Source organism: Tachysurus fulvidraco, chromosome 18 (assembly GCF_022655615.1).
Source record: "Tachysurus fulvidraco isolate hzauxx_2018 chromosome 18, HZAU_PFXX_2.0, whole genome shotgun sequence".
NCBI classification, from domain to species: Eukaryota; Metazoa; Chordata; class Actinopteri; order Siluriformes; family Bagridae; genus Tachysurus; species Tachysurus fulvidraco.
Genome location: NC_062535.1, coordinates 19,459,844 through 19,472,343, shown reverse-complemented (window position 1 = coordinate 19,472,343; position 12,500 = coordinate 19,459,844). Strand labels below are relative to the sequence as shown.

The 12,500-nt window shown below is 43.9% G+C and overlaps 1 protein-coding gene across 1 annotated transcript in view; it reads right to left on the bottom strand.

The window, feature by feature from the left end:
- Positions 1-5,719: 5,719 nt before the first annotated feature.
- The window catches only part of tmed1b (transmembrane p24 trafficking protein 1b), an 8,033-nt gene continuing 1,252 nt past the window's right edge, over positions 5,720-12,500 (bottom strand). Inside the window, exons 2-4 of the mRNA XM_027152990.2 lie at positions 8,390-8,487; positions 7,055-7,241; positions 5,720-6,358 (exon numbers count right to left, since the gene is read on the bottom strand). Of these exons, the coding sequence (XP_027008791.1) occupies positions 6,140-6,358; positions 7,055-7,241; positions 8,390-8,487 (504 nt within the window). The 3' untranslated portion in view covers positions 5,720-6,139. The remainder of the gene's footprint in view (positions 6,359-7,054; positions 7,242-8,389; positions 8,488-12,500) is intronic.

Sequence of the window (12,500 nt, the reverse complement as noted above, 5' to 3'; positions counted from 1 at the left end):
ACACACACTACAAACACACAGTCCACACTACACACACTACAAACACACCCAGTCCACACTACACACACTACAAACACACCCAGTCCACACTACACACACTACACACAGTCCACACTACACACACAGTCCACACTACACACACTACAAACACACCCAGTCCACACTACACACACTACACACAGTCCACACTACACACACAGTCCACACTACACACACTACAAACACACCCAGTCCACACTACACACACTACACACAGTCCACACTACACACACAGTCCACACTACACACACTACAAACACACCCAGTCCACACTACACACACTACACACAGTCCACACTACACACACTACAAACACACCCAGTCCACACTACACACACTACACACAGTCCACACTACACACACAGTCCACACTACACACACTACAAACACACCCAGTCCACACTACACACACTACAAACACACCCAGTCCACACTACACACAGTCCACACTACACACAGTCCACACTACAAACAGTCCACACTACACACAGTCCACACTACACACAGTCCACACTACACACAGTCCACACTACACACAGTCCACACTACACACAGTCCACACTACACACAGTCCACACTACAAACAGTCCACACTACACACAGTCCACACTACACACAGTCCACACTACACACAGTCCACACTACACACAGTCCACACTACACACAGTCCACACTACACACAGTCCACACTACACACAGTCCACACTACACACAGTCCACACTACACACAGTCCACACACTACACACAGTCCCCACACTACACACAGTCCACACACTACACATCAGTCCACACTTACAAACAGTCCCACCACTACACACAAGTTCCACCACTACACACAGTCCACACTACAAAACAGTCCACACTTTACACCCAACAGTCCACAACTACACCACCACTACAAACACACCCAGTCCACACTACAAACAGTCCACACTACACACAGTCCACACTACACACAGTCCACACTACACACAGTCCACACTACACACAGTCCACACTACACACAGTCCACACTACACACAGTCCACACTACACACAGTCCACACTACACACAGTCCACACTACACACAGTCCACACTACACACACTACACACACTACAAACACACCCAGTCCACACTACACACAGTCCACACTACACACAGTCCACACTACACACAGTCCACACTACACACAGTCCACACACCCAGTCCACACTACACACACTACAAACACACACAGTCCACACTACACACAGTCCACACTACACACAGTCCACACTACACACACTACACACACTACAAACACACAGTCCACACTACACACAGTCCACACTACACACACTACACACACTACAAACACACAGTCCACACACCCAGTCCACACTACACACACTACAAACACACACAGTCCACACTACACACAGTCCACACTACACACAGTCCACACTACACACACTACACACACTACAAACACACAGTCCACACTACACACAGTCCACACTACACACAGACTGAACACTGCACTTATGATGGTTTATAAACTCCTTCTGATTGAGTCTGTGTGTTTGATCTGTCTCTGAAGGCTATGATGGTACAGTCTAAAGAGTCAGGGCTGTCCATAGCCCAGAGCATCCTGAGTGAGAGATACATGCACAAGAAACTCCATCTTTACCTTCAGGTGAGTTTGTTTATCTGTTCTGATGCTGTACGTTACATAGCACACGATGGTGTACATTACTGTCTGAGTATAACGCTTTACAGCACTCTGGGGTAACGGATGGGTCTGACGTGAAACCAGACCAAGTGTTGTCTACAGGGCGGAGGGCGGGCCCAGAAACATGTACGACCAATCAAAAGGTGGAGTCGACGTGTGTACAGGAGGCAGTAGGAGGTGGTGAGGAGCAACAATCAGAGCCACCGCCTGAAGACACATTTCCAGCTGTAGAGAAAATAAACAACAAGGACGTACACGAGGAACCTGAACCATCTAATCTGACCAAACCACTCTGTGGCCTGCTGTATGAAGATGACGATATAGAAGGTGTGGAGCTGGGAGAGGAAGAAATGGGAGAGGATGACCTTTGACCTCCGGGACCCTTTATCAGACCTTCGGCTGCTGATTTTGTTGCCTGGAGCAACTTGGGTATCTTACGGGAGTTTGATAGACGTTATGTTGTATGGATGGAACATTGTGTGTGTTTCCTTTCTTTCTTTCTTTTTGATGTTGTATGAGATTTAATTTGTCATTAAACTTGATCAGAAGTGAAACACAAGAAAGACACCTGCTATGTGAAGGTTGTGGTGTGAATAAATGATGGGATCAAGTGGGATACGAAGATTCGTCATCTAAACACTTATTTATCCAGCAAACTGTTTAAAGTGGCTAGCATCGTTAGCGTCGGTAACGGCGCATTTAACGCTTAACTTCTTTTTTCCTCATAAACAAAATCTCAGAGAGCTTTTGCTTAGGAATGCGGAACAATATTGTTTAATAAGCGGTAAGCAGGTTTAACACCATACCAGTTAAACTGGCAGGTAGGGTGGGTGTGGGTGTGGGTGTGGATACTAATTAAATGAACATGGTGGTACAGTGTGTGTGTGTGTGTGTGTACTAATGGAATGATAGTGATGGTGCTGTGTGTGTGTGTGTGTACTAATGGAATGATAGTGATGGTGCTGTGTGTGTGTGTGTGCGCGCACGCGTGTGACTACTGTCTGTACTGTGTGTGTGCATCTGTGTGTGTCTGTACTGTGTCGGTGTGTGTGTGTCTGTATGTTTGTGTGTATATTGATGGTGTGCATGTGGATGAAGTGATGGTACAGTGTGTGTGTGTGTATTGGTGTAATGAAAGTGATGGTTCTGCCTGTCTGTGTGTGCGCACGTGTCTGTACTGTGTCTATGTGTACGTGCATGTGTCTGTGTGTGTGTACTGTGTCTGTGTACGTGTGTGTGTGTGTCTGTACTGTGTCTGTGTGTACGTGCATGTGTCTGTGTGTGTGTACTGTGTCTGTGTACGTGTGTGTGTGCGCACGTGTCTGTACTGTGTCTATGTGTACGTGCATGTGTCTGTGTGTGTGTACTGTGTCTGTGTACGTGTGTGTGTGTGTCTGTACTGTGTCTGTGTGTACGTGCATGTGTCTGTGTGTGTGTACTGTGTCTGTGTACGTGTGTGTGTGCGCACGTGTCTGTACTGTGTCTATGTGTACGTGCATGTGTCTGTGTGTGTGTCTGTACTGTGTGTGTGTACGTGCATGTGTCTGTCTGTGTACGTGTGTGTGTGTGTGTGTGTGTGTGTGTGTGTGTGTGTGTGTGTGTGTGTGTCATTTAGAACATTTTTAACATTCTATACAATTGATTTCAACTTATAAATAAAAAATGGCTGACACAGATTGGGGTAAGCCTTCGGCCATGTTGTATATTTATTAAAATGTAACTGCTGCTGTTTTGTAAAACTTTTGTTAAACTATAAGATGATACACTTCTGTACCATCAGGACGTATCTTGTATGTCGAGTATCTTGAGACGCTCACAGGACATGACCTTAAATTGTACATGCAGACAAACGGCAGGCTTAAAGACAGGAGGCAGAAGTGGACATGCTAACAGAGAGCAAACCGGTAACGACTAGCGAGGGACGGTGGGACCCAAAGGACTATTAGTGACTGCAGATATTGTGCTAAAGACACTAAATAAGTAATGATGTGTTAAATGTCCCAGAGCGTATAGATCCTAGACCAGTAGCTAACTGTAACGCAATGTAAACTCATGCCAAGGTGCCAGCTGCCCCCTGGGATACCTACTTTAGCCTGTTTAGACTTCACATTCCATTAGATCACCAGGTCTCAGTAGGTCTCAGCATTCATTGAAAAGTCTCGGTGTCCTTGTCCTTGGTGTCCTTGTGCAACATTCTATCTGAAAAGGATCAGTGGCAGTTTTTCTAGCGATTTTCTTCATTGCACAGATTCCTAGTTTTTGTAGATCCGTTAGATCTCTCCGGGTTCTTAGCTTTCCTAACGTTACAGTATGTTTTCTGTTCTGTTCCTGCAGCTGCTTATAAGGTCTTTGTCTCATTGGGCAACATCTGAACTACAAATGAACCTTTGTATCACTGCATCACTGGATGACTTTATGGACATGTACCGAATACACGGTTCACTAGTAAACACAAGGTTACGGTTTGTACCTAGCGATCTGTGCCTGGATCCACATCTGTGTGTTATATGGCCTTAAAAGATTTCCTTGTTAGACCATCCTTAAAAATATTCTTTGCCCTAACCCGACCGACCCTGTCAATTTAGGACCGACTCAATTTTTCTATATTTTTTTTGCTTTAAGTCTGGCCGACTTGCCGGTTGAAAATTTGCGTTAAATTTTTTTTTTACTCTTCAAATAACTAATACAAAAGCAATAAAATAATAATAATTATATTTTTAGTAAGTATTGTAAATATATAATATATAAATTGGCCTACATACAGACGAAGGCTACGTTCTTTATTATAAATAAAAACCCGTGACATCATCTATGTTTACACTATCGGTTACCGGATGTCACACTACGTCCTGTGCGTTCGCTTCGTCTCATTCTGTCATTCACTGTCAGGGTCGACGGGTCGCGCTCGGTAATGATGGCTGCGGCTGCATTAAACAAAATGTTCGCAGTCACCGTTCAATGTCATACGGGTTCGGGCGCCATAATACATCGACACCGCTTAAACTTGGCACGAAGTTGTGGACAAACTGAGCCCAGATCTTTTCCCATCCCTTCTCCCGTCTAGTCTAACCGTGACCGTGTCGACTGACTTGAAGGAAACCACTAAAATCACCTCATTTTTTTTCTTCAAATGAATGCACCTGAAATTCATGCAATAAACATGTTTTTGACAAAGATTTCAATTTGTTTGTGGTCTATAAAGCCTGCATCAGAATAAGGTTTGCAATGATGCGCCCAAAGACACGGGATGTAGACCCGGTCAGTGACGTCACGCTATGCTAATTTGTTTAAAGTCGTAATCACCGTCACCAAAATTGTACTTTTTTGTTTACATTGAAACTTCGAAAAAAATATATAGACCTACCTACCGAGCCTTTTATTTATTTATTTATTTATTTATTTTTACTGTTACTGCAAACCAAAACATTTTTAAGGATGGCCTTACTCACGAAATCGCTCCCTAATGTACCTCCTTATGTAACCTTAAACCTTCATGGTACTTTTTATGTTAATGACTAAATAATCTTTTAAACTTTACTGAATCACACTTTCTACATGTTCAGCTAAAAGCTACACGTTTTTGGACCCTTCCTCTAACTCCTTTAATCCTGCTGCCCACCCTAACTGCTTGTTCTACATTTACCCCATTTAGCAGATGCCCTTTATCCCGAGCGACTTACATCTCATTTTTTGTACACCCGAGCAATTGAAGGATAAAAGCCTTGCTCAGGGGCCCAGCATTGGCAGCTTGGTGGACATAGGAATCGAACTCACAACCTTCCGATCGGTAGCGCGACACCTTAACCACTAAGCTACCACATCCCCCACATTGTTCTAGCGCTGGCTTTAACATTACATGTACCTTTGCAGGGTTGTAAGGAACCGATGGCTTTGTTTGTGGCTTTACGTTTTACTCTACAGTGCAACATACCTACAGTTACATGGGGAACTGTTTAACAAGAATTACTGCGTTAGCTTATAACTCATCACATTTGTCTCCATTTTATTATTGTTACAATTTATTATTTTCATCAGCACAAAAAAATGTAATAAAAGCTTTTGTTTACTTTGAAAAACTGTTGTATAAAAGGTTACTGCACATTTGTGGTGGTGTCGTATCATGCAGAACATCACAGCTGTGATTATCTGCTGGGACCCGATCACAGAAATCATGTTATTCACAATGAAGGAAATGTGGTGATGCTCAGGACGTACAGCAGGACGTACAGCAGGACGTACAGACGTACAGAAATCCCAGACGAGGATGAAAACCTCTGCAGCTGCGACCACATCCTTGAGTAAGGCACTTTATCCTAAAGATTATGAGCTCGGAGTCATTTCGGGTGCCAAACCACATGACACACAGTTCCACACACAGCATACTGATTGCTTAAGCTAGCATGTCCTCAGGACCTGACCATCCTCTTGTCATCAAAGAGGCGGCGTACGGTGTAAATCTGAACCAAGGCCACGGCGAGCATAACCACCAAGGAGGTACAGGACCAGAAAGAGACCCGCCATAGGTTGTTTTCCAGCAGGTTACGATCTCGAGCCTCGAAAGCTCTCAGGACGGTCTGCATCTGCCGACTTCGCTCCAGGTGACGGTGCACCGACTCGATCGACTCCTGTGTGGGGGGTGAGGGGGGGTGGGGTTATTAACATGCTACAACACTTACACTTCTATGCTGACGAGAATCACTTCAATGTACAGAATATTTTGCCTCTAGTACTCTCGGTCTAGTAATAGAACTTTGTACAGTAGCTGAAATTCTTTTCCCTGGATGAGAGAGGTTAAGGGCCTTGCTCAGGGGCCCAACATTGACAGCTTGGCAGTGCTGAAGCTTGAAGCCTGATCTCCCAAGCAACAACCAAGAGCCTTAACCACTCGAGCTACTGCCTAATGAGTCCTAATACGGGTTTGTTTACTCAAATTATATATAAACTCTTATTTTTAAACTATTGCTGATTTTAAGTTAAATTTTTGCTTCATTCATTCACTCATTCATCTTCTACCGCTTATCCGAACTTCTCGAGTCACGGGGAGCCTGTGCCTATCTCAGGCGTCATCGAGGCAGGATACACCCTGGACGGAGTGCCAACCCATCACAGGGCACACACACACTCTCATTCACTCACACACACACACACACACTATGGACAATTTTCCAGAGATGCCAATCAACCTACCATGCATGTCTTTGGCCCGGGGGAGGAAACCGGAGTACCCGGAGGAATTCAAATTGAAAACATAACTTGTGGTGGTTTGTCCTGGACTGGTGTTTACGTGTTAGTAATAAGACTAATATTATGATGTAATTTACCCGGATGTCCTCCAGCTTATACTCCAGCAGGTTCTCAGGATCACCGAGCCTCGCCCACTCGTCCTCAACCTTTGTATCACCAGCTGCATTCTCCAGAATGACCTCAAAGAACACCATCTTTTCAGAAAAGCGGCTGAAACTGTTGTCGAAGCAGATCTGGTAGTCTCCTTCTTCGGTGGAATCCACCCTAAACACACAATCTTTACATTTTAATACTCATCATGCGTTACAGAACAGCCAGAACTTTCAAATCATCTCCCTAATATTGTGTAGCTTGGACTCCGTAAGTCCTTGAACTGTGTGCTCTGGTATCTGGCAGCAGATCCTTTAAATCCTGTCATTTATAAGGGGAGACCTCCATGGACCAGACTTGTTGGTCCAGCACATCCCACAGATACTTGGGGAATCTGGAGGCCAAATCAACACCTTTACCTCTCTGTCATGTTCCTCAGACAAACATAACCTGCCAGACCAGCAGGTTTCCCAGCAGAACATTGCCCAGAGCAGGTTGTAGTGCAGCTTGGTGCCTTGATGCTCACATACATCTAGTCGTCCACGGGATGCAAAGTAAATGCGATTCGTCGGACCAGACCTCTTTTCTTTGCTTCATGGTCCAGTTCTGATGCTCAACCTTTGTAGGAGCTTTTTGGGGTCAGGACACAGCAGGGCCACTCTGAACATTCTGCAGCTACGCAGCAAGCTGGCCACCATTCATGTTTTCAGCAATTTCTGCTCCAGTAACTCTTGTGTACGAGTCGGACCACATGGGCCTGCCTTCACTTCTTACGCACATCAGTGGCCTTGGATGTCCATCAGCCTTTAGCATGTACTAACCATTGCATAGCAGCAACACCTCACACCTGTTCTGGAGAAGTTCTGACCCAGTCATCTGGGCTCTTGGCCCTTGCAAAGTTCTGCAGATCCTTTCACTAGATCCTCTAAACGATCAACTCTTAGAACTAAATGTTCACTTGCCTAATATTAAGCACAGTAATGAGAAGTTACTAGATAATGTTATTCATTTAATCTCTTATTGGCTTTAATGTTACGGTGATCAGTGTGTATATGAACGTACACATATACACTACGATGTACAACAAAATAATACAAACAGGGGACAAAAAGCCTGACTGATTAATGGCTTTTAGCACAGTTATGACCGCATCACAACAACCCCACAAAATGAATAAAAAGAAAAACACCAACAGAACAACAGAAATGACACTAAATCGTACGATCAACATCCTTCGGATTGAATACCTAATTAGATTTGTTCTGATATAATTAGAAATATTAATTTTTATATACAAAAGTTTCACAGTCGTGGTAACGTACATGTGAACGCCATCCGAGCGGCGAAACTCAGAGGCCAGGTGGTGTCCAAGAGGAGAGATAATGGAGAAGTCCACGTCCATCCCTGCTCCTGCGATCACCTACACAACACACACAAACATTAACATTACCTAAACATCTAAAAAAAAATAAAAAATCGCTACACTACATTAAACCCTTATGTTGCTTATGTTGCTTATGTTGCTTGACCAAACCCAACATTTTGGGCCACTAGCATTTGTCTTTTAATAATATTTCAAAAATGTAATGCGAAGATTAAATATCCATAAAATGTCTTCTAAAAAAAAAAGTGTTGTTGCTTTTAATAAAAATAAATGAAATACAAATAAAAGGAAGGGTGTTGAAATGAACCATAAAGTCATTGGCAGATTTATTCTTCAGCTTTTTACCTGCTAACAAAATGAGTAAAGCATCAAGTTTGGGTTTTTCCTGCATTTACTCACAGCTCACACTCATTCATTCATTCATCTTCTACCGCTTATCCGAACTTCTCGGGTCACGGGGAGCCTGTGCCTATCTCAGGCGTCATCGGGCATCGAGGCAGGATACACCCTGGACGGAGTGCCAACCCATCACAGGGCACACACACACACTCTCATTCACTCACACACACACACACTCTCATTCACTCTCACACACACACACACACACTACGGACAATTTACCAGAGATTCCAATCAACCTACCATGCATGTCTTTGGACCGGGGGAGGAAACCGGAGTACCCGGAGGAAACCCCCGAGGCACGGGGAGAACATGCAAACTCCACACACACAAGGCGGAGGCGGGAATCGAACCCCGACCCTGGAGGTGTGAGGCGAACGTGTTAACCACTAAACCACCGTGTCCTCCCCCCAGCTCATACTATAAACACTAAAATACAATAAAATACAAGATAAAAGCCTTATTTTCTCACTCGTGCATAAAGTTGAACTTTTACATCTTGTCAAACTCTCCCTTTATTACCAGCGACTGTAATCATTAGTGCTGTGATGGTGAGCCGGGCCACGTGTTGTACTAGTGATGATTTTAGACAGAGAATGTAAACGTTAGCGTACATCGACACCCTGAGCCGTGTGCCAACCAATAGGAACAGTCCTTGTGTTCATTCAACACCCAGCTTCGGTTTTCAGTGGCTGACATTTAACCCGTTGGTTGTGAGGCGTCTCACCACCTGAACAGTGCTGCTTTGCTTCAGGTCTTTCAGGTTGAATAACAGACAGGTATTAGGGACAGAGTTTCCTTATTAGTAACCAACACTCCTTTTTGTGACTGCATGAATGAGTGTAAGAAAGGTTATTAGGACACCACTATTGTACCTGATCTGAAGCACAACAACTCTATCTTCATCTCTTCAGTATCTGTCACGCCCCAAACTAACAATGTGACCCGTTGCATTACGTATAAATAAGCACAACAATGAAAGCTCTACAAGCTACAAACTATATCGATGTTAGGGCTGGGCGATACGACTGAAAACTGTATCACGATATCAGTGTGTCATATCGGTCGATATCGATAATTATTGATATATTTTATGACCCCTTTTAAAATAAGGACCAGGAGAAAAATCTATTAGATTTAAACCTTTTTATTGTAAACTTCACCTTCCTCTGATCAGAATCCCCTCAGTTATTAAGACAGAAACGTCACCAACCAGGAAACCTCCAATAATTATAATGTAAACATGAGTCTAAAGTCACAATGAACACTTAACTATTATCTCTTAACATTTAAGGTGAGAAATGACAGAAAATGTAAGAAATGTTTAATAAAGTGTAATAAAATAGTGTGAAGTGTTAAATATAAACAGGGACGACGGTCTTATATAATCATTTATAGACGACGTTGTTGTGACTACGGATAGATATAATATCCAGTAAACTGCCGTACTGGTGCGCTGACTTTTCCTCTTTTATTTACAATTCTCTCGCTCGCTGCGGCTCATTTCCCGCTCATCAGTCGCCGGTTACTGAAGAGGAATCCAGCAGACCGGCACGAGACGACGATATGGTGCAACCGAACGTGATACTGTTACATGATTGGCTGTTAGCGTGTCACTCCCTACGTTGCTAGGTTACCAGAGAGCGAGTGCCTTTGTTAATGTAATAAAAAATATCGAATATTTTATCAAACGCATTTTTTATTGATATCGATCACTTGTTTATCGTGATACATATCGTTATCGTTTTATCGCCCAGCCCTAATCAATATTCACATTTCCCCAGACATGTCAGCATTTATAAGGAATGGCTGTGATATAGAAACCTGTTCCTTATAGGTCCACAGCCTAAGGCATGTGCACAGAGTAATTATGTCTTCTTTCATCCACTGGGACATAAAAAGCGAGTCAGCTGATTACCTCCTGCCCCGATGCACACTGAGCACCTGACAGGTAACTAACACACACCCCCATTTCACACAGATGGTTTCACCCGGATATGAAGCAGGATCTGTCAAATAAACACACAACTCTGATGGAAGAGCACATTACAGTGTAGATATCACTGTTTAACCTTTGGACAAGACAGATGCCTGCTTAATTACACCGAGTTTCATTTTTACTCTTTAAATGCAAAGGTTGTGGTGATATTGTGCTAATAACAGATCATAAGAGTCTGATTCTGTTACGGAATAAACACCTGCAACTCCATTACGTCCTTCACACTGCACTACATCGGGGTATAACCTGAAGCAGACACTCGTAAGTGCACTACATAGGGTCCAGGGTGGTGGCTTGTCCCCTACGTAGTGCAATGTTCTGGACAGTGTATGTAAACTGGACTGCACTTTATTTCTCTGTGTAAATGGAGACAAATACATTTGTGTGATTTTACACCTTCTGGCAACAACTCAAACAGCACATGAAGTACAATATGTCCAACACTGTGCTCCTGAATTTCAGTTCCCTTTTACTCTGTATTACATGATGAACCCTTTTCTAATGAGTCACTACTCCACTACACCCTTCACTACTCCACTACACCCTTCACTACTCCACTACACCCTTCACTACTCCACTACACCCTTCACTACTCCACTACACTACACCCTTCACTACTCCACTACACTACACCCTTCACTACTCCACTACACTACACCCTTCACTACTCCACTACACTACACCCTTCACTACTCCACTACACTACACCCTTCACTACTCCACACTACACTACACCCTTCACTACTCCACACTACACTACACCCTACACTACTCCACACTACACTACCAGACAACCCTTCACTACTCCACAACCTACAACTACAAAACCAACCCTTCACTACTCCACCCTAACACTACAACACAAACCCTTCAAGACGCCACCCTACTCCACACCCTTCACTACTCCACCCTACTCCACCCTACACTACACCCTTCACTACTCCACCCTACTCCACACCCTTCACTACTCCACCCTACTCCACCCTACACTACACCCTTCACTACTCCACACTACACTACACCCTTCACTACTCCACTACACTACACCCTTCACTACTCCACACTACACTACACCCTTCACTACTCCACACTACACTACACCCTTCACTACTCCACACTACACTACACCCTTCACTACTCCACACTACACTACACCCTTCACTACTCCACACTACACTACACCCTTCACTACTCCACACTAGCACGACTAAACCCTTCACTACTCCCATCACTACACTACAAAAACACCCTTCAATTACTTCCACACTACACTACACCCTTCACTACTCCACACTACACTACACCCTTCACTACACCCTTCACTACTCCACACTACACTACACCCTTCACTACTCCACACTACACTACACCCTTCACTACACCCTTCACTACTACACTACACTACACCCTGCACTACACCCTTCACTACTCCACTACACCCTTCACTACTACACTACACTACACCCTTCTCTACTACACAACACCCTACACTACACTACACCCTTCTCTACTACACAACACCCTACACTACACTCTTCACTACTACACTACACTACACCCTTCACTACACCCTTCACTACTACACTACACCCTTCACTACTACACTACACCCTACACTACACCCTTCTCTACTACACAACACCCTTCATAA